The sequence below is a fragment of the Culex pipiens genome, chromosome 2 (genome assembly GCF_016801865.2).
Source record: "Culex pipiens pallens isolate TS chromosome 2, TS_CPP_V2, whole genome shotgun sequence".
Lineage (NCBI taxonomy): Eukaryota > Metazoa > Arthropoda > Insecta > Diptera > Culicidae > Culex > Culex pipiens.
Window position 1 is genome coordinate 118,439,941 of NC_068938.1, and position 22,588 is coordinate 118,462,528.

General features: G+C 37.8%; 1 protein-coding gene and 1 long non-coding RNA gene across 2 annotated transcripts; one reads left to right on the top strand and one right to left on the bottom strand.

Annotated features, from left to right (window-relative positions):
• The first annotated feature begins 669 nt into the window (after positions 1 to 669).
• On the top strand, positions 670 to 10,619 carry LOC120419449 (uncharacterized). The gene is made up of 7 exons (XR_005605725.2): positions 670 to 684; positions 765 to 1,305; positions 1,677 to 2,011; positions 3,054 to 3,316; positions 9,951 to 10,040; positions 10,098 to 10,230; positions 10,437 to 10,619. It is a non-coding gene; the product is annotated as an uncharacterized LOC120419449 (long non-coding RNA).
• Positions 10,620 to 17,232: 6,613 nt separating this feature from the next.
• On the bottom strand, positions 17,233 to 22,379 carry LOC120419441 (kelch-like protein 18). Its single transcript, XM_039582123.2, has 14 exons — positions 22,107 to 22,379; positions 21,766 to 21,896; positions 21,561 to 21,701; positions 20,568 to 21,046; positions 19,775 to 19,937; positions 19,467 to 19,516; positions 19,304 to 19,404; positions 18,399 to 18,468; positions 18,299 to 18,337; positions 18,164 to 18,234; positions 18,032 to 18,104; positions 17,850 to 17,969; positions 17,682 to 17,737; positions 17,233 to 17,571 (listed from the first exon to the last, which is right to left on the bottom strand). The coding sequence occupies exons 1-14, from the start codon at positions 22,236 to 22,238 to the stop codon at positions 17,473 to 17,475; spliced, it is 1,725 nt and encodes a 574-aa protein (XP_039438057.1). The 5' UTR covers positions 22,239 to 22,379; the 3' UTR covers positions 17,233 to 17,472.
• Between the last annotated feature and the right edge of the window lie 209 nt (positions 22,380 to 22,588).

Genomic DNA, 22,588 nt, shown 5'->3' on the forward strand with positions numbered 1-22,588 from the left:
CAGTTTAAAAAATATTCCAAAAATAAATTGAAATCCTATCAATGTCACCCCGGTTTACGGTATCTATTTTCCAAAAAAAAACAATCAAGCACTCATTCCAAAAATATATTTCACGGTGTTTTCACAAACTCCTCGTGAACTCAAATATACGCGAAAGCAGGGTGAGAACAACCGGTAGAATATGCATGAATTGCCTCGAGGATGCTTTCGATCTTCCTTTGAAACATTGTATTAATCATCCGGTTAGGAGAGATGTTCATTTTGTCGCCATACAAATATTGTGCAGAAACTCTTGATAACGTATTTCGTCAGTTCTGATCGTAGTATCAATTTCAAATCATCTTACAGTAATTTGTATTTGATATTTCGGTTATTATAGTTTTCGTCACCAATTTGGTGACGATAAGTATTTCAATCAGTAGCCACAAGTTCAGGACGATGGGACATAGGAGTCCTGAAGAAGGGGGTTGAGGATCGCTGGGAAAACCCCGCCATTACAACGGTCACTTTGCCTGGTATTTTGAAGAGGACGGTCGATACCCGTGAAAATCGCCGTTACGTACGTTAAGTTTTGTGGAAGTGAAGAGGAAGATCTGGTAGACGCCATCCCGGAGGAAAGCCGTCCGACGATCTGGAGATCCGGACGCAAGCAGGAGGATCCTGCGTTGATTTGTGGACATCCAGGTAAATGTCGTCGCTTCCCCGATCTAGCGCCGTCTAACCTCCCTCCGCCATCGCTAATTTCCGTCCCATTGTGACCACAGAACCCCTCGGTGTTCGTACGCTTCGCGTACAGGCCGGCACAGACGCATCCGTCCGCCGTAAGCCACCCGACACCCGCGGTATTCCCCGCGCGGTACATCGTACCGCCGAGCACGATCGCTCACGCACGAGGATCGCCCGCGACACCGTTCCGGTGTGGGAACCGCCCTCGCGACGCCGCCATTTTGGTCTGCGGACCAACCGTCGCAAGATAAGACGCCAGCCTCGCCATCCGTTACAACAACCGACGCCGGAAACCAGGCAGACCGGTGGATTCATCCGCCGTAGTCCCAGAGTCCGTCAACATACTCGGGAGCGTCGAGGCAGGTGGCGCAGAAGAGGGTCGAGTACGAGAACAGCAGCTGACCGCCCATAGTTGTCGCCGAACGTGAGAGGAAGACGTGTCCCGCCCCGGTTGACCGAGTCCCGGAGGTCGGTGGAGGCGTGTAGCCGTTGTTCCAGGAACGCGAGCTGAGAGTGGAGAGAAAGCGGAAGCAGCAGTTCCGGAAAGGGCCCGAAGAAGAAGGAAGAAGGACGTGTGAGGTAGGAGTAGATAGTAAGAAAGTGGGAGATCGAGGTACGAAGAACGCGCAGCTTTATGGTATGTTCGTTTGATGGCTAGTGCCACACTGAGTGCCGTACTCAGAGCTGTCAAAGTGTTTCTTTGAAGAAACTCGCGCTAGTTCCGCACGAGTTTCGCCGCCATCCTGGAACTGAAACTCTAGTGCCGCACTCGATATTTTTTCAGTTTCATGCGAGTTCCACGCGCACTGACAAATGACGTTCGATTGAACCAAAACTGACACCGACTAGTGCGGCACTCAGTGCCGTACCGGCTCTTCAAACGAACGTACCATTAGTCTGCCGAATAAAATACGAGTTTTCGGAATAAAGTGGGTTTGTTTTGTCCGTAGGTCCAATCGAGTGTTTCCCTTTCCGATTCCGGATTAACATGCCGACCCTGAAGCAAAAAGAGGGGGGTCTCACTAATGCTGGAGTAGCCCACCATTTGTTACATGTTGGAGACGGTGGAGCCGAGTCTCGGCGGAGCTAGAGTCAGAGTCAGAGTCGACGTAACTAAATCTCTAGAAGCCAGAGTCGGATTCGGTGTCACAAAATCGGAGTCGGAGTAACTTCACTGTAAGAGGTACCCGACTCCACTGTCCTCATAGGAATCATACTGAACATGGTAAAAAAGGTGTTCATTGGAAAATAGTGTACAAGTTGCCGGACTGTGATGTCACGCAACGTACAGTATAAAAAAGTATTTTAATATTCACTTTTTTACAGAGGCACCTAACTTTTTTACAAGATGCAAAAAAACAGAAAATATTTCAAATAACAGGTAAGGTTCCTTGGTATTTAATAGGAGTCTTGGTGTGTGATTTAAGAAAATGTTCTATGTTTGAAATATGCCAAATTTAAGAATTAAATTTCAACCTGATGATGCTACAGCCCACAGATTCTGCACTTAACGATGTCAGCAAGATGATGGCTGGTTTCTGGTAAAACGATAAAAAACAAGGGACTAGTTCTTCAAACTCTCTTTCATTGTTAGTCGGAGAAACGGCGGTCGTTAATAATTAAAGTTGGCTAGTGACTTTTTTTTTCTCGAATTTGCCACTTTCCTCGCTTTTTTCTAGCGCATGGTGGTAAAATTGACATTCATTCATTTACTGCTGTTGTTCTTTTACATTCACGGGCAGTGTTGAAAATCCGATGTCTATGATCAATTTTGCAAATAATCGCTGCCATTTACTGCCCACGAATAAGACTGCTGAGAATAGTCTTTATTTTCAAATTGCCACGACTAGCCGACTGCTGACTGTTGGCGGTAAATGGGGAAAATTCGGGAAATGGGAAAAATCACTCAAATTTTTATTCGAGAGATCAAAGCATACTCAGGGGAATTTCTTCAGGCAATCATTATTCGCTTGAAGAGATTTTTTTTCAGCCTTGTTCACGGGTACCCTCCATGTGCAACAGGACTGCTGTTTCATCCGTTACGAAAAGAAGTTGCTAATAATGGCCGGCGGAAGTACGACATGTTCGGCCCATACCGGTGTCGGCGCCGGAATAAGACAGAGGAGAGCAGATAGCTCACAATGCACAGATAAAACATAGTTTCAGCTTTTGTTTACCAAGACATTTGAACTAAGTTATAATTCTAGTGTTGCTTTCATTTACATGTGGCAAACAAAATAATTCATTGAGATAACTTCTACATAAAATGCATATTTGACAATATCATTTAACTCAAACAAGTGCAAAAATACTTTTTTTTTTTGCAGTGGGAAAAGTTGCGCATGACACCCACTGGTTCGGGGTGACGAAAATGTGGTTGGGCTTGAACTTGGTGTAAAAACTCACCGTTCCAAAGTGGTTGTCCTCATTCGGTTCATCAGCTCCAGGGAACGTTGTTGGCTCCCACAACTTGCAAAGAAATATATCAACGTTGACGAAAACGGCAGTTGATCACAGAATTTCCAAGTGCTCGTGGCCTCGAGGCATTTTCAAAAGTCGTTTTGTCTGAGAGCCGTTTTCTTTTAGACCGGTAAGTATTGTTCCCAACTTTCTAAGAATAGACAACCCTGAAGTGTTAAAATTAGATGACAACGGTGCAAGTTTTCCAGTGAAGAACTTTTTTGAAAAGTGTAGTTTAAAAAATTGCTGAAGAAATCTAGATTAAATTTCAAAAGGTCCTATCTGCATAGGAAACCCATAGGTTGTTATGAAAATTTACTCTATAAATAATATATGGTTTTTGTGTAAATTGCTTAACATTCCAACGCCCAAGGCTCCAAAAAAGTTGGAACGGTAACTTCAACTCAATGGTTCTCGGGCATAACTCAACCAATCAAGATGATTCTTCTTTCCAGTGATTTGTAAGGATGTCTAGATGATTCTAGACCTTTGCAGAACTTAATTTGATCAAATCTGTAATTTTTGCGATCAAAAAGATCGTTCCAACTTTTTTTTGCGTGTAAAAAAAAATTCGCCGAAAATTCCGCGGGCAGTCGTTTAAAAAAAGTTGGACGATGTTTTCGGTCGCAGAAATTACAGATTTGTTCAAATCAAGTTCTGCAAAATTTTAGGATCTTCTAGACATTCTTACAAATCACTGGGAACAAGAATCGTCCCGATTGGTTGAGTTATGCCCGAGAACGGGCGTGTTGAAGTTACCGTTCCAACTTTTTTGGGAGGCTTGGGCGTCCGTGTAAGTTGGACATGCGTTGGGCGTTCCAGTGTTAATCATTACAAATCGTAAAGGACTGGTGCATAGATGTTTGCTAAATAAAAACTAAAGTTGTTTAAAATTGCAAAAAATCCGTTACGATTCTCATTTAGTACATATTGCCTCTTTTAGAGTATGTGAGTAAATTGATGTTATTTGGATGTAGTGTGGCCCGCGAGGTGATTTTTTGTGGCCCGCGGAGCCAGTTTAAATGATAATGTAAAATGGCTCTTTGACGCATTTGTAAGTGATTTTATAATTCCTAAAAATTAAGATTATTCATTCAGCAATTCCATTTGAAAAGAGCCTAAACCGAAAAAAAAAGTTTTCCGATCGGGCTCAAAAAATTTCTGGGGGTTCCTTGGCCAAAATAATTAGACCCGTATTTTTTTGTTTGGCCATTAGGGTGACCTACGCCGTATTAGGGTGGTCTGAAAAATTGCCATTTTCGTCATTTTTTTGCAAAAACCTCTTTTTTTCGAAAAATCATATCTCCGCGCCATTTCATCCGATTTTAGCTGTCTTAGACGCAAAAGAAAGGTGATGAGTTTGGCTATTTGGGAAAAATAGTAAGAAGTTTCAAAAATCTAGCTTAACATTTGAAAAAGTCGTATGAAAACTTAAAATGGCGTTTTGACCGTGTCTGGACCAAAGAGCCTATGTCTCAAAATATTTTTATCGGATTCCTCGGAAAATTTCACATAACATATCAAAAAATGGCGATGTCAAACCGTACGTTTCAGAGATATGATTTTTTGAGAACAAAAATTCATATCTCTGAAACGTACGTTTCGACATAGCCATTTTTTTTTACATGTTACGTGAAATTTTCCGAGGAATCCGATAAAAATATTCCCAGACATAGGCTCTTTGGTCCAGACACGGTTAAAACGACATTTTAAATTTTCATGCGACTTTTTCAAATGGTAAGCTAGATTTTTGAAACTTCTTACTATTTTTTCCAAATAGCCAAACTCATCACTTTTCTTTTGCGTCTAAGACAGCTGAAATCGGATGAAATGGCGTGGAGATATGATTTTTCGAAAAAAGAGGTTTTTGTAAAAAAAATAACGAAAATGGCAATTTTTCAGACCACCCTAATACGGCGTAGGTCAACAAAAAAATACGGGTCTAATTATTTTGGCCAAGGAACCCCCAGAAAATTTTAGGTATTTTTTGTGGCCCCCGGACCCATTTTGAATGATCATGAAAATGGCTCTGTGGACCACCTGTAATGTGATTTTATAATTCTTGAGCAATTCTCTACCAAAACCGGAAATGGATTTTATTTGTATTTTTTGATTTGGCTCAAACTTTGTGGGGGCCTTCCCAAAATAACCAAATAAGCTATTTTGCGTCATTGGTTCACCCATACAAGTCTCCATACAATTGTGGCTGCTGTCCATACAAAAATTGTACGTAAATATTCAAAAAACTGTAACTTTTGAGTGAATTTTCTGATCAATTTGGTTTCGTCGGCAAAGTTGTAGGTATTGTTGAGGACTTTTGAGAAAAAAATAGGTATACGAAAAAAAAATTGCAGTTTTTTTAATCAACTTTTTTTTTCATTAAAACTCAATTTCTCAAAATACGTATTTTTTTTTATTTTCGAGATTTTTTTTATATGTTTTAGGGGACAAAAATCCGCAACTTTTGAGCCATAGAGAAACATGGTCAAAAAATCTGCCGCCGAGTTATGAATTTTTGAAAAAATAGTGATTTTTGGAAAAAATGGAAGTTTCATGCAAAAACAAATTTGACATTATTTTTTAATGCAAAATTGAATTTGCAATCGAAAAGTACTTTACAGATTTTTTGATAAAGGGCTCCGTTTTCAAGATATAGCCACCGAAAGTTTGATTTTAGCGAAATATTTGCAGCTTTTTAATTTTTAAAAATAGTGACCATAAGTGACCATTTCTAAAAATATTGTTTTTGAGAAGTTCAGAAAATTTGCAATAAAGTTGTCTAAGAGACATTGAAGATTGAACCTCGGGTTGCTGAGATAGAACCGCTTTGAGAAAAAGAAACAGGAAAATTGAAGTTTAAATGGGCCTAATATTCAATGTTTGGCCCTTTTTAAAATGTTAGTCTTGATTTAAAAATGTTCAAAATATTTTTTTTTCGAAAAGATCGGAAAATTTTACGAATGTTTTGCCTTCCTCACTGAGGTAAGGCTATAATCCTGCTCTAAAAATGAACTTTGTATAAAAACGTCGTAGACCCACCTTCATGTATACCTATCGACTCAGAATCGAAAACTGAACAAATGTGTGTGTGTATGTGTGTGTGTGTATATATGTATGCGACCAACAAACTAGCTCATGTTTCTCGGTACTGGCTGAACCGATTTGACCCGAACCTGTTGCATTCGACTTGGTTTACGGTCCCATTTTGAAAACTTTTCATTTTTTTTGACTTGGTTTAGGGTCCCATTTTGAAAACTTTTCATTTTTTTGGGACGGTCTACTGCACAAGCGTGTTTATATTTTAATTATTGAACAAGTGTCATCAAATTTGGTCAATTGTTCTCATTTTGATCAAAAAACTATTGTTCAACATGGTTGTGTAACACAAATGCCAAATCTAGCAACAGATTACGAATAGTTCATTTCGAAGTTTATTCTGACTCAAATGGAACATGCTTGTAGAACTCGAAAAGTAAAATGACATTTGCAGACATGATGTTTCATTTCAGTTTGCTAAACATGATAACATAGTACACTCAACCCCCGGTGGTTGGTCACTTTTTCGTTTGACACTTTTTTAGTTTGTACCCCGTTGGTTGGTCAAAGTCAAACTAAAAAGTGACGAACTGTCACTTTTTACACGGCGCTCACGCACACTATCAAAACAAACGTTTGGTAGTGTGTGTGAACTCCGTGTAGAAGGGGTGTCAAACTAAAAAGTGACCCCGTTCGTTTGACAACAGTTGGTGTCAAACCATCGGGGTTTGAGTGTAGAATTGACCTCTGGCTTCGGATGGGATTTTACGTAACCAAGTTGTTTATGTGTAGTTCGCGTTCGTGTTTTAAAAATCGAGCAAGAACATGTTGACGAAACAAGCACAGATAGTTCTAAAAATAGAAACAGCTTATGTTCAAAAGAAGTTTTGGCAAATAGTTAGTGAACTTCTTATTGACGTTAAGGCTTGCTCATCCAATATAACCCCTCGTGGAAAGTAGCGGACGCGCGCCCGGACTTGACATTTGGAGTGATCTTGGGTTCGATACTTGCCCTGAGCATTCTTCATCAAAAAGGAAAACTGAAAATGCAGAACCGGAAACCAGCAGCAGTAGTAGAGTAGTAGTAGCAAGCGATGTTAATTAGCACTTAAACATAATTGAAAAAAATCCCCAAAGGCATAATTAGGAAATTGAATGATTTTTATGGTTGATAATTTTTATTCTCCATCATTCATATTATTATCATTCATAAATTGCGTATCCCTGTCCAACTAATAAATTACAATAAACTAGTAGTTAAAGTATCGTAAAGCGACATTACTCACAAATAAAGGATTAAATTAAGAAAAAGAAAACTTTTGAGCGAACACCTTGAACATATTTAATGAAAAGCCTGTTTAACATTCTTATCTGCCACGATATGTTCTTGGACGGTTATAAAAACGTTTGCCTAACTCCCTCCTGAATCTTAAAGGCAGAATGTTTTTAAACGGTTCTAACGACGTCATCCAACCCGGTTCAGAATCTTATAGTCAAGAGTTCTTATGACATGTTCAACAAACGTTATCTATGCAAGAAGGACGTGCGCTGGTAAAACCACGCACGTTTCTAACAGGTTAAGAGATGTTCAACAACAGAAAAACGTGCGCTTTTTCCAGCGTTCAAGAGTTCTCAGGGACGTTGGCAAACATAGTAAATGAGTTGAACAACAAGTTCGGAAATCTTTTGGCGAACAAAGTGTGCTACTTGGGAAGCTAACTAATTGACACTTTGGCCACTCTGGAATCAATTCCGGAGCATCGGCAAATTGTATGGAGAAAGTTACGTAAAATCATATTTTGATCACAGGAGGCTGAAAAAACGTCAACAAACGAAAAAAGGCAGAACGAATTTCGTCGGGTACGGCTTGTTTTGTATAAGAATCGATCAATTTACCACCTTTTTTTTTTAAAATCATAACTCCGCACCATTTCAACCAATTTTAGCTGTCTTAGATGCAAATGAAAGGTGGTTAGTTGGCCTTTCAAGGAAAAATTATTTGAGGACCGATAAAACTACCCAAAAATTTTAATAACTCGTATTAAAACTTCAAACGGCATTTTGACCGTGTCTGAACCAAAAAGCCTATGTCTGAAAACATTTTTATCGTATTGCGTCTTTTAAGTACCCAAAAATGTATAGGTCGTCACTTAAAAAAAAATCCCGTCCCGTGCGCGGCGCGCCGAAAATCCCACTTTTCATTTTCCAAAAATCATATCTCGGAATCATGTAAATGAACACCTCCAGTTTTTGAGTATGTTACGTAATTTTTTTTTGAGAAATCCGATAAAAATATTTTCAGACATAGGTTCTTTGGTTCAGACACGGTCAAAACACCATTTAAAGTTTTCGTAAGACTTTTTCAAATATTTGGCTAGTTTCATCGGTCATCAAATTATTTTTCTTGAAAGGCCAACTAACCACCTTTCATTTGCATCTAAGACAGCTAAAATCGGTTGAAATGGAGCGGAGTTGTAATTTTTTGAAAGAGGAGGTTTTTGCGAAAATTGACGAAAATTACAATTTTTGGGACCACCTTATTTCAAGGGCACCGACCGGGATTTGATCCCTGAACCTTTCGCTTGTGAGACAGAAACCGCAACTATTAAACCACTATGCTAGTTCAAGAAATGAAATATGTATAATATCTGAAAATAAATTAAAAAAAATAACTTTTAAAATGAAATGTTTGCTTTTTTATAAATATCTATGAAAAAAAAACAAAACTATCAAAACTAGGTTTGCACATTTATCACAAAAATACAACAATAAAATATGAAATATCAGACTCTATAGGGCAGCGAATGACCAAGAAGGTTAAAGCTGCCAGAAATAAATGAATTAATAACAACAACATCAGACTCTGCCCAGAAAGTATTTAAAAATGTATGCAAAGAAAAAATAATCTCCTCCTCCCCTACGTTTTTGATTGTAAAGCATAAGCTTGGGAAAATATAATTCTATTATAAATTGCGACCCTGATCTATTATTGTGCCTGCAATTCCAATGATATGCAGTTTTAATACTGAGCAATAAATTGATATCGATGCAAGACTTGTTTATTTATACTTTTCGATTTATTTTTTTTAAGTTGTCGACATTTTTCTAGAGCAAACAAACGTCGAACGTGACTATGGAAGGATTATCGGAAACGAAATTAAAATTAAATACAACGAGTAAATTGTTTCATGGACGCTTGTTTAATAAACACAATCACTGTGAAAATTGTTCGAAATTTATACCTAGCCTTTATTGGTGGAAAGCAAAAATCCTCAGAGAAATTGTACAATAGAAAGAATTCATTCATGCATTTTAAATGATTTAAACACGAAGAACAAACGTAAACATTGCCCTATATGGGCCATCAATAAATCATGTGTTAGCAAAAGACTCTTTAAAAAGAATTAGGTGTATTTACCTCATTTACACTCTCCATTTAAATCCGGCTTCAAAATTTTATAAATTAAAAAACGTTTTAGCAATTTGATTGTTTTACGTGCAAATGTTTTGAAAACAAAAACAGAGTTTTGTCGTGTTTTTTACTAACATAATGCATATGCATACATGCAACTAAAAATATTTAAATGAGAGAAAAAAACAATACTAGGAGCTACAGAAAATGTCTAAAATCACCAAGCCAGGAAACATGTATACCTTTTTCTTTGGTCCTGATTATCGTGGTATAAAACATGTATTTCTAATCATATTTAAAAAAAAAAATCTTCCAGAAAATGAATCCGTTAGGCTTGTTTGTAACAATATGCAGCTTGCATATAATTTTGGCCATTCCTGAAAGTTTTGATGCAGTTGATCCAGAGGTAATTGATTGTTACATTTCTTCAAGCCTATAAAAAAATGCTTTGTTTAAAATGCAGGACACTTACGCGAAAAAAATTGCAGCGGAATATCCAGGCTTTTTGTTTAAACGAGCTCCTTCTGGCTTTTTCGGAATGAGAGGCAAGAAACAAAACAACGAAGGAATAAAACGTGCTCCATATGGCTTTACAGGTAAATAAAAAATATAATTAAATTCATGCTTCAGATATTTTGGTACTACCGTTAATTCTTTATTTGGACAGGTTAAAATTTTATTATTTTTTTCTACAATAAAATAGTAGCATCAAAAATTCATTGCTGTAATTCCAAATTATTGTTTTTTTTTATAATATTTGGAACAGTTTACATTCAATTTTAACAATTTCAATTGTTTTCAGGCATGCGTGGTAAAAAAGCCGAAACATTTGAGGAAGGTTATCATTATCCTACTAATGAAGCGGATTTTTATGAGTTACTGATGAAATGGCAAAACCAATTGAATTTAATTAGCTATGCAAACCAGCCCTACGATACTGAATCAGACACAATCGGAAAACGTGCACCATCTGGTTTTATGGGAATGCGTGGCAAAAAGACATACGATTGAAATAAAAATGTTAAATAATAATGAAGAGTAGGCGGGTAGGTTGGAGGCAAAATGAATAATTAAACATGAATTACTGCAGTGGGTGCAATTTATTTCTAATTTAAAATATTTGTTTAAAAAACATTCCAGCCTTTAGAGTGTAAAAATGTATCAGTAATTTTGATTTGTACCAGTTGAAATAACAGAAATATTAACATAACAGAAAAAGAGAAAAACGTAAAAAAATAATTCCATCGAATAATTCTTACAAGAATGCACGAGAATATTTCGCAATGGAGCACCCGATTCGAGTAGAGACCCTAAATAGGGAGTTTGCTAAATATATCTGGCAACGTATGTTTTGAGCTTGGCAACACTGATAAGTTTTGCTGGGCGTAAAGGCAAATGCTCGTTTGGATACGTCAAACTCGTGTCTGTTTGGGTACGTCAAATTCACTTCGACCAGTCTCCCAGGTTCTCCCGTAAGAAATACATTGTAGAAAAAAGAAAAAAAACTGCTCGAATGGAAATGCTCCATTGTCCTAGTTAAAAAATGATGTCACATATCAGAATAATTTACTATCTATTATTTGCAATACAACATACCATAAGGATCTAGATACAATGTTTATAGTTTTTGAACTGTTTGTAGTCCTGATAATAATCACCAATTGTCAATAACATTTCAGAATAAAAATAAACGAATATAAAAAAAAACAGTCCTCCTAAGCACCAGACATATTTTAACTGCAAAAATGTGTTCGACAACCATAATTTTGAATTTCCGATGATCCCTTTTCTAATCTAATCTAATCTAATCTAATCAGACCCTAGCGCAGCCAATCTTTCGAAGGGATCCTGGAGAATGCCTTAGGTTAGATGAAGCCTAGCACTCTTTTTGTCATTTATTAACATTTGTAGTGCGCCATTGCATCGGAATGCATTAAAACATTATAAGCGTTAAAGCGGCCAGGCCTACTGCGTAAAGCCGTATCGCAGAGATGATTCGTAATTGGATTGAGTTTGAGCATTGAGTGTTCGAACAACAACACAAATCTGAATCGACAGGGGAGGAAGAAGCGTGGGGACACACCACCATACGCTCCGAGATTTGGTTGTAGTCGTTCGTTGGGAGCACCATGCTAAGAAGGTTTGGTACTCCGGGACCCTCTGGGATGGGACATTGTACTTCCACGAATGCCTTGGACACTATATGCCGTGGTTATAGCGCCACATCTCGTTCGAATTTCCGATGATCCCTTTTCTAAAATTTAAAAGTCATATCTCCAGTTAGTTTTTAAAAGGAAGCAAGAGACATCCTGACCTCTTCGTTAAAATCCCAACAGCGGTCAGTATGATTCCATACCAATCCGTACGTATTTCATTGGAGTTTTTCGAAGGTTCGAGACGGAATTAACTTGAGAATAACATTTTTTTACATTGAATAATAACCTAGAAATGTCGGTCCTTGTTTTTGCAAAATCATCGACTCTATAGTTTTTTTTAAAGGTTCCATAGCAGCTGGCTACTTTTGTGGCTAAGTTGTTGAACGGTGAAGTCGACTCTCCGAATCTGCTCTCTCTTATCAACTTCCGCACACCACAAAGAACGCTTCGTGACTCAACGCTACTAGCCCACAGATTCCATCGTATAGCCTATGGTTTCAACGAACCAGTTTCCAGCATGGTCCGAGCCTTCACAGCAGTAGAAGATTTGTTTGAATTTGGTGAATCGTCTGTCCGTTTTCGTGATAAAATCAACCGTACTCAAACTTTTATTCATTAAGACAAACATTGTCAGATGAATGTAAATAAACAATTAAACAATTAATCTAACACAAACGCAGCCAGTCCGATGAAAGCATGATGGAAAGTCTTGTGATTAGATTATGCCCCAAGCACTTTTCTTGTCATTATTGATAATTGCAGTACATCCGAGAAAAAAATTATAAATAATATTACAATTTTAGCAAATATTAAAACGAAAAAAGTGCGGAGCAGAATTCATAAACGTAAACACGCGCGCGCTCGATCTCCGTTTTTTAAAGGTCCTATATGAACACATTTGTTATGATGGTGTGAGTTCATAGCATTATTCTTTCGATTTTATCACTGAGCACTCAACATTTTTTTGAGGGAACGACTCTGAATTTTGGGTGTATAAGCGGTATACGCACTTCGGAAGAAACCGGTCAAGAAAAAAATCAAATGGGCAGCAGCAGCAGCGCAAGCGAGTCAGAGAGGGTGAAGAAAAGCCCCAAGAAATTGCTCCCTCTCTTTGTTCTGCTGTTCGTAAAGCTGTTTCTCGGCCCCTTTCCTTCCGATCTGCATACTAGCCTATAAACATATTAAATACAATACCGTCTGTGGGGGTGACATTGGGTCTGGGGGGTGAGATTGAGTCAAAGTATTTTTTACGGATTTTACCATTTCTCAGGTACTTCTCAATAAAACTAAATTATGTTAAAAAGGTTGTGCAAGGGACATCTTAAGATGACTTTTCTGAAAAAAATCTCGTTCCTAGATCAAAATCTGTCATTTTAGTAGCTGTCTAAAGTTGAGGTACAATTTTGGCCAAAAATGACCTCTCGAAAAATCAACTTTTTAAATTTTTTGTTGGAATTGATCAAAAAGTACCCAAATGTTTGAAAATCTCTACTTCAAATATTTTAGCATGTCAATACGATTCCCTCGAACAAGAAACACTGTTGGATGACTTGTTTTTACTATATCTTTGTATTTGAGCATCATTTTAGTTACATTTGACCCAATGTCACCCCCTCAAAGGGGTGTTATTTTCCCGAGGCCATCGAATAATCGTGTCTGGACTGCATTCGCACATTTTATTGTAAAATAAGTTTGTAGTTTTTTTCTCGTGAAATCAACTATGACTTAACATTATTCTTGGAAAGCTATTATTTACAAATTAAAGCAAAAAAGCTGAAATCGATAAAGGAGAAAACTAAATTAAACATGTTTAACGGTTAATGGAAAATTAAACAAGTAAAATACTTTATCTCAGGCTCAAGTTCTACTTACCTTCTACATTCACAGATCCCTTGGGACTTTAAATAACACTCATAACCTAGCTCATAACTCATAACGCTCATAACTTTGATAGGATTTCAGATCTTTATCCTTTTTAAAAATGTAGAACAAATATGATGGGTTATACTCTTACGAAATTAGGCGAAATCATTTTAAACAAAACTTTTCAAAAACTTTGCTCAGAATTTGAGTTTTTCGAGGGATGTTCGGAAAAAGGTGTTTCAATAGCAAAATTTATATATATATGGGTAAGGCTACCAACCGTACGGATTTTCGACCCTCTCCGCGGATTTTAAACAGGCCGGATTTTTTGTACGGAATTTTTCGCATAATACGGATTTGTACGGAATTTTCCCAACTTTAAAAAAAAATCATTGCTTGTATGATTGGGTCAAAGCTTTTGCTAATTAGACATTTTTATTTAACTGTCAGTTTGATTTTAAAGAGATAACTTACATAACTTTCCTCAGTGCAAACTTGATTGTCCATAATTGTTCTTTTCAAATTCCTTACAAAACTTATTTATCAAATTAAATAAAAGATCAAAAGGCTTTCTAAAGCTTGTGGAAAACCTTCCCTGATAGACTGGAGTCCCGCGGTCGTGCGATTCGAAGCGTGATCTGCTCGATGTCGATTGAGTCCTGCCATTTTCGAGCGATTGTCGTGCGTTTTTCAGCGTTTGCCAAAAACTAGGCAAGCGATGACACAGTTATGACCTTGACAGTTCATTATATATGGGTTGCCATTGTGATGAGTTTTTTTTTCGGTGTGACATTGTTTCAATTTTATTATAAAATGAGTGCAGCTTTGCGGAATACACTCAAACCCCGATGGTTTGACACCAACTGTTGTCAAACGAACGGGGTCACTTTTTAGTTTGACACCCCTTCTACACGGAGTTCACACACACTACCAAACGTTTGTTTTGATAGTGTGCGTGAGCGCCGTGTAAAAAGAGACAGTTCGTCACTTTTCAGTTTGACTTTGACCAACCAACGGGGTACAAACTAAAAAAGTGTCAAACGAAAAAGTGACCAACCACCGGGGGTTGAGTGTAATGGAAGAGGTAAATCAGCGTACAATTTTTGATTACATTTTCCTCAATCAACATTCTCTTTCAGACAAAATCAAAACATGCAACTTTTGTCACCGAAGACAAATTCTGAGTAGTCTGAGATCTTGAAGGCACGCCTCTGCACTTATAACGCCTATTATAATGTTGACAATTAATTGTTTAATTTATGATGAGAAATAAAAAAAAAATGCTGTTGTAAAATGTAAATGTATATCTGTTTTGTAAACATCTAATTATCGCAAAAATTCGAAAATCGAACGTCAGACAATGGCAGGACAATCTGAATAACAAAGTCACCCGAAAACGGCCCGTCAACGTCGATTTTCTCAAACGTCGATTTCGACGATCGTCGAAAAAAGTGTTGCAAATACGCACGAAAAGGGCCCGAATTCCGTCGGACAAACCGTCGGCATTCGGGCCGTTTTGTCGAGCCGTCGGCCGGATTTCACTATGGTACATTGGGTGGCCAAGTTTCAAAAAAGTGACCTTCTCCAAATATTTTTTGGTATTTTTTTCTCGAAAGTAAACATTCTAACTAAGAAAAATCCAAATTTTCAAAGCTCTAAGTTTGTTCATTACGGAGATACGCAAGCTGAAAGTCAAAAAATGGAGTAAAAAACTAGCGTTTTTCGTAAAAAGGCTGATTGTTTAATTTTAACATAGCTCAGCATTTTAAATATTTTATTAGGACAATTATACATCGTTGGAAAGGTAATGAGATAAGCTTAAAAAATGTTAATAGATAAAATGTTGTTTGCAAACCAAAAACTGAAGTTTTCATCGAATAACTGGAGCATTTTTTTGTCAAAACTTATTTTTTTGTGTTTGTTAATCGAGTACTTTTTTTTGCTAACCGATGCTAAACATGAAACTAAGATCACTTGAAAGATTGGATCATAATCTAACATTGCTGAAATTTCCAACCTGCGATTTTTTGCGTTTTCGGAGATATGCCATTTTGAACATTTACGTTTTATCAAAATTTGCTGCAATCTACATATGCGCCCGTTTATTTCACTTGCTTTGCTACCTACTCCGTGGGCATCGTCGCTTCAAAAATCAATACCTGGTTTCAAGAAGTTCGAAATCACTTTATTGGAATTTTCTGTTGCCTATATTTAAAATTGAGTAACTTAGTCAAAATAAGGTATTCGTACCGAAGTTTCTCAAGCGAAACTGGAGAATCTCAGTTTGATACCGAAAAAAGTATTCAGCAAAATATTGACTTAGCATGATGAATTTCTGCGATCAATCCATGAAACTGATCCACATTTAAGTTCTATGTTGGTTAGTACAAAACATCATAAAAAGTACCTTTAACATATCCTAAAGCCGTCAGAAACTCTAAAATCAAATGAATTTCCATGAACAAGAACATTAGGATTATTAAGAATATGTTTTGTATTTTATCGTTTTACTTCATAATTAATATTTTAAATAAAATTAATTTTTCTGTTATTTGATTTAACAATTAAAATTTTCGCAATTTATGCCCGTAAAGGCCCCCCCCCCGTAATGGGTCTCAAATTACATGGCATGGACTCACAAAAAGAAACACACAGCAGTAAATAATAAATATTTGACTTAAAATGAATTTATTACGCTAAACAAAATTTTGTTGGAGGGGAGGAGGGGAGGGGGGGGGGAGGGGTGAAAGAAAGAGGAGGGAGGGGTTGTGTCCTTAAAGTGGCGATGTATTAGCTTATCCATAATTTAATAATATAAACTTGCAATACAATGTATACGCAATTCTGTCGTACTTGCAAATATATGAAAAGACTATTTATTATAAACAATCAACTATTGAAAAACATGAAAAGTCATAAAAATCGACGTATATCATTTCAATACCATACAATTACCCAAATTTGTATGAAAAAAACATTTAAAAAGCAAAAAAATAATTTGGCCGCCTGTTTGTATGGAGATGGCCCATAGTGCGTTGTCGGCCCTGTCCTAGAGATCCTAAATAGGGAGACTGGACGAAGTGAGTCTCCCTATTTAGGGTCTCTACCCTGTCCGTCTGTCAGGGTTGTGATGTGCTTGTATTTAAAGGACCTTTCCAATAAAATCTCTAGAAATGTTTTCGTGAAAACACTGACAACGATATTATTCGTAAAAGCAAACTTGATATTTCGTAAGCTTTTGAACGTTTGACAAAAATATTTCTATTTCTAAAATTCCAAATTTATCTAAATAATTCCTTGACATTTTTTGTTATAAACGGTGTATGCATTTCGGAAGGAATCGGTCAAGAAAAATTTCAAATGGGCAGCAGCGGCAGCGGAAGCAAGCCAGAGAGGGTGAAGAAAAGCCCCAAGAAAACGCTTCCCCTCCTTTGCTCTGCTGTTCGTAAAGCTGTTTCTTGACCCCTTTCCTTCCGATCTCCATACTAGCCTATACCATAGTGTCATGTCGGTAAAGTATACGGATTTTTGCTCAACAAGAGTTGGTAGCCTTATATATGGGCATTACAAGCAATATTTTACTGTTGATTTAATAGTCACGATTTATTCATCTTATAGCGATTCACAATGGTTTCCTTACTTAAAGTATATTTGTTAAAGATATTCACATTTATGGCCCTACAGCTTAATTCGAGATTGCAACGAAGCCCTACCTTTAGTACATATGAGGATCAATTCTTAAAATCAACTTAATAATTTACAAAACACAGACACAAATACTTAGCCAAATCACACCAGCTGAGCTATTCAGCAGTATTCCTATATGACTACATTGGGTATAACTCCCGCGCCCACACCGCCTCCATGATGACGCATCGGTGCTACAAAAGTCCATGTATCCGTTTTCGGGTCATAAACCTGAAAAAAACAACGACATTGAATCAATTTAATAGTTTCCGATGGTCCAATAAATCTTCCGAATTGTGGCATTTTTGGCGAATCCTACTTTAATAACACTGATTACTTACTTCTACTGTAGATAAGTTCGATTCTCCATCGTATCCTCCAATAGCCCAAAGTTTACCTACACAGAAATAATGAAACTTGAATTCTCGAATAATACAGACAATATTTATTTATTTATTTATCTATTTATTTATTAAAAATCATCCGACCACATGGTCGCCATAGCATACCCATGTTGGCGGCCAAAGCAACTCTGCTGCGTTTCACGTTCATCGGAGCTATAAGCTGCCACTGATCGTTTTCTGGAGTGTAAACTTCAACAGATCGTAGGAAACAGCTACCATCGTATCCTGCAAAAAGAAAGCAAATCTTATATTCTTGTTTCTCTGAAGCAGACCAACCGCAAAGCTACCTCCACACGCGTACAGCTTTCCGTTAAGAGTTGCAACACCAAGGCGACACCGTCGGCTTAACATAGAACGAACCTGCAGGTGAAAGTAAGAAGTTATAATAAAAGCAATTTTGTCAATAATTTTACAATTACCTTGGTCCATGTGTTGTTCGCTACGTCATATCGTTCCACAGAATCAAAAATTGACAGTCCATCATGTCCACCTTTAAACAAATAATTTGTTAAAATATCAATTACAAAAATTACAAAAAAAAACGGAGCTATTACCTAACGCATAGACATACCCACCAAGTGGAGCTACCCCGCCTGAAAAAAATAGAACTTTTGTAAATTATTTTTAACATGTATAAATACCCTTGGCCCTCACCTGCAGACCGGTATTTCATCATGGGTGCAACTGTCGTCCACGAGTCCGTTTTTGGAGAGTAGCATTCAACCTAAGTTGTAAAGAATTGAAAAAAAGAGACAAAATGCAATAGCCGTTTTATGCATAATTAGGGTAGGGTAGTCATCAATGACACACGTTTGGTTTTCAACTTTCAACGATTTTTGTATTTTATTTCATCAGCTTTTTGTTGCATTTTCTTTCTTTTAATGTGTTCTAACATTGACCAAAATATGAGATCGATCCGATCTGTACAGCCAGAGCTATTCAACTATCTCGCACTTGACAGGAACAACGAGACAGCTGGGGAACAATGAGACACTCTACGAAAATCAATACTTTTCTACAAAACATCATATTTTTGCAATGTTCCAATGCAGGTGACTTGCCTTGAACATTTTAAAGCAATTTTGCCAACATTTAACTTTAATTAATAAAAGTTACACTAAAAAGTATTGGTTTTTTTTTTTAAATCCATATATTTATACCATTTTTTATATATTTTTGGTTAAATGAATTTAAAATTCAATAAATATGCCAAAAATCACTTCCAGTTCATGTTTTGAAAGTTTTCAAATGATTTTAAAAAAGTTTAATGAAGCAAAATCATTGAGTGTCTCATTGTTACCCATGGGCTGAAATGAGTGGAGAACATTGAGACAGCCCTGGATTCTGGGTACATTCTAAATTTTGGGTCAAACCTTATAAAAGCCCACCTCATTCCCTGTGGAACGTCGAAAGAAATTTGAAGAAATGTTGGTTTTGGTGTTAATGGCAGACTACGGGTGAAAAAGTTATGTTTGTCCATAATTGACTTTTACACCCCAGAATCAAACATCTCATTGATGACTACTCTGAATTTCATAGAATGGGACACTCATAATTACCGTGCTCAAGCTAGTAACTCCGTCATATCCTCCGCACACATACACCAAGTCATCAAGCCCAGCCACTCCGACGGCACTACGCTTGCATCGCATTGCCTTCCCTGAAAACAAAAATTATTTATTTTAAAAACGCAAATTAAATTTACTGCAACATGCTTATAACCTTGGCTCCACTTTTTCTGCATGGGATCGTACACTTCAACAGTAGACAATCTGTAAAATTGTATTAAATTATAGTACAATATCCAGGTTTTTAAGCGAAGATGGCGTTTGAATGGTGAACATCCGAAATGTCAAAATCACGCAGTGGTACCATTATTCCGAAAAAGTGTGCCATGGCATGACAGCCACATTTGTTTTCTAATGTTGGTGCTACTGCGCGACTTTGACATTTTGGCTGTTTGCCATTCGAACGCCATCTTTGCTTAAAAACCTGGATAGCTCACCCGCTTGACAGCCGATTTGACTCACCGCTCTGTTCCGTTAAATCCTCCGAATGCATACAGCTTGCCATCCATCACAGCTACTCCTACCCTGGATCGTAACATTGACATTGCCTCTCCCATTTTCCACTCTTTGGTGATAGGATCGTAGATTTCCACTGTGCTTACCGATTCACCATTTTTGGTCAATCCTGTAAATAGTTTTGAGGTGGAAAATGTTTCAAAACTACAACATTTTAAAACGTTCAATTGTTTGATAGAACTAGGGAACATCCACAAACCACGTGGACACTTTTTTGGAATTCTCAACCCCCCCCCCCCCCCCATCGTGGACAATTTCCATACAAATAAAATCTTTTTTGTATGGAGCGTGGACAATCGCCGAACCCCCCCCCCCCTAAGTTGTCCACGTGGTTTATGGATGGTCCCCTATAGTTTAAGAAAAAAAATATGCGTCGGCGGCGTCGGTCCTTTTTGGATAGCTGGAGCTGTAATCGAATTCACTAAATCTTCAGCAGCCGGAATCGAAGTTTGAGTCGACTAATTATGTATTGAAATTTGGAAGTAGTTTTTGGAGTCGGAGTCGAGTCTTTTTTAGTAGCTGGAGAGTAGCAGTATCAGAAGCCGGAGTCAATGTAGGAGTCAGCTAGGCCCCAAAAATTCTATGCATTTATATGGACTGGATTTTCAATATGGAATCAACTTTGTACGGGAGTCATTGTTGGAGGTGGTATATCATAAAGCTGGAGTCGGAATCACATTTTTTCAAAAGCCGGAGTCGATGTCGCTACAAAAGCTACCCGACAAAATCAAGAACCTACCTCCTACGGCGTATATTTGCCCCACGACATAATCACAGCAGCGCGGCCTGGTTCGGCAAGCCGACACGAGTGCCCTGCGCTCCGGCATCAGGTGAAAATCGCGAGCCTCGTCCAGCAAATCCCGACATTTGTGCGAAGTCCGTATAAGCTCTTCGGTGGCGACATTATCTGCTAGAAACTGGGGCGGCAACAGGGGCAAACGTACGTTTGCCAGAATGTTTGGCAAATATCCAGAGCGAGTCTCTTGGTCTACTTTAACCCACTTCATACAGGCTTCAAAAATGCGCTCTTCGGAATCGTTGAGCTCGTCACGCCGCACAATGTCGATAAGCTCCTCAAATTTGAGCGCGAGAAACTCGTCCGAAGTGGCAACCTTGGAAAAATACTGATGAATGTAGCGGTCGGCCGAGGTCATCAATTGGGAGCAGCCAAGGGTATCGGCAAAGTGTCGTATTCCGAGTACGTTTTGCGGATGGAATCTAAAAAAATAAGAAAACAATTTTATATGTATTCTTCTTTTCTATGTGGCATGTCTCCTGGTCATAAATTCCAACCGAAACACATGACCGAGGCACATCCATCCTCTCTTTCGATAGTTTTGCACCTCCCAAATCATAGATCTCCATTTTATAACCGATCTTTGCCAGTGACCCTATAGAGTTATCTAAGACCGATCTCACGCACACTAGAACGCCATTTGTTTTTGCTGGCGGGTACAAATTTTAACCTAAAAACCCTTCGTATACAAACACGCAATACATGCGCACGTAGATAACTCTATTGTTCTTCAGTTTCCTGGTCTCCATCTTCATTTAAACTTAGCTTGTTGCGATGTCCCGTTGACCAAACCGTGACAAGTTGACCTTCTTGTAGAACTTCCACGTTTCGTTCCAATCAACACACCTGCACAACTCCGGCAGAATATCCATCTTCTTACTTGCACTTCTTCAGCGTTAACTTTCGTACCATATGGTAGCCGAAATACCAACTCACCTGCTCTTCAGGAAATCCGCACACGCGTCACGGACTTTACTTAGCTGCAGAAAGGATGCTCCAACCATAAGACCTTGAACGTTTTGGTTGTCGATTTTGACCACCCCGCTGTAGGCAAAATTTATCAAACTTTCTAAAGCACTGAGAAACGGAAAAAAGGGTTTAATTGTAAAATAACATATTATTATGAAAGTTGAATACTTACTGTGGCTCAATTTCTTTCATTGTGATTTCTTTGATCCTGCTTTCAGCCATGTTGTGAGTAAACATTGCATAAAAGTAAGGAATTGTAGCTGCCAACACAATTCGGTGGGCGGAGAAGGAATGATTATCAACCTATTGGAATTAATATTAACATTAAATGTATTGCTTAATTTTTTTAAACTAGGCATAAGTTTATTTTGCTATTTAAATTTTAGAGGAATTTCCTCTGCAAACTTGAGCTGTTATTCAAATACTGCTTTTTAACGTGGAGGTACCCCATATAATAAAACAAACCTGAGTTTATTAATACAATACTAAAACAATTAATATTCACATTCTCACCTTCAGAGTAACATCACACAGTTTTCCCTGACGTCGGATCTCCTTCATCAAAGGAAAACTTTCCGCAAACAGACTGTCCTGCTTGAACAGGACATAATTTTCCTCCGGAGATACATCGCAAGCAGTGTCCATTGCTGTAGGCTCGAATATATCTAACTCTCCTTGATTTTACTCCATACAAAAGCCAGAAATTGTCATTGCTCAACTAAATTTATTCACAATCGATCTTTGAAAGTTTCAGCCAAACATGACGGCCAAGGTGACAGAGCACGAGCACTGAAAAAACTTGGCGCGTTTGCTTTACGTAATGCTACACTTCTATATCTCACGCATTGAAGGAGCAGCGTTTCCAGTGAAAGTTGAGAGATAATTCAACCCCATTGGTTTTAACTATACTCCTCAAGATCGAGAAACAATAGAGCTTTATGACGTTTCGCGTACGCACACTAGCGCACCATTTGGTTTTGCTGGCTGACAAAATT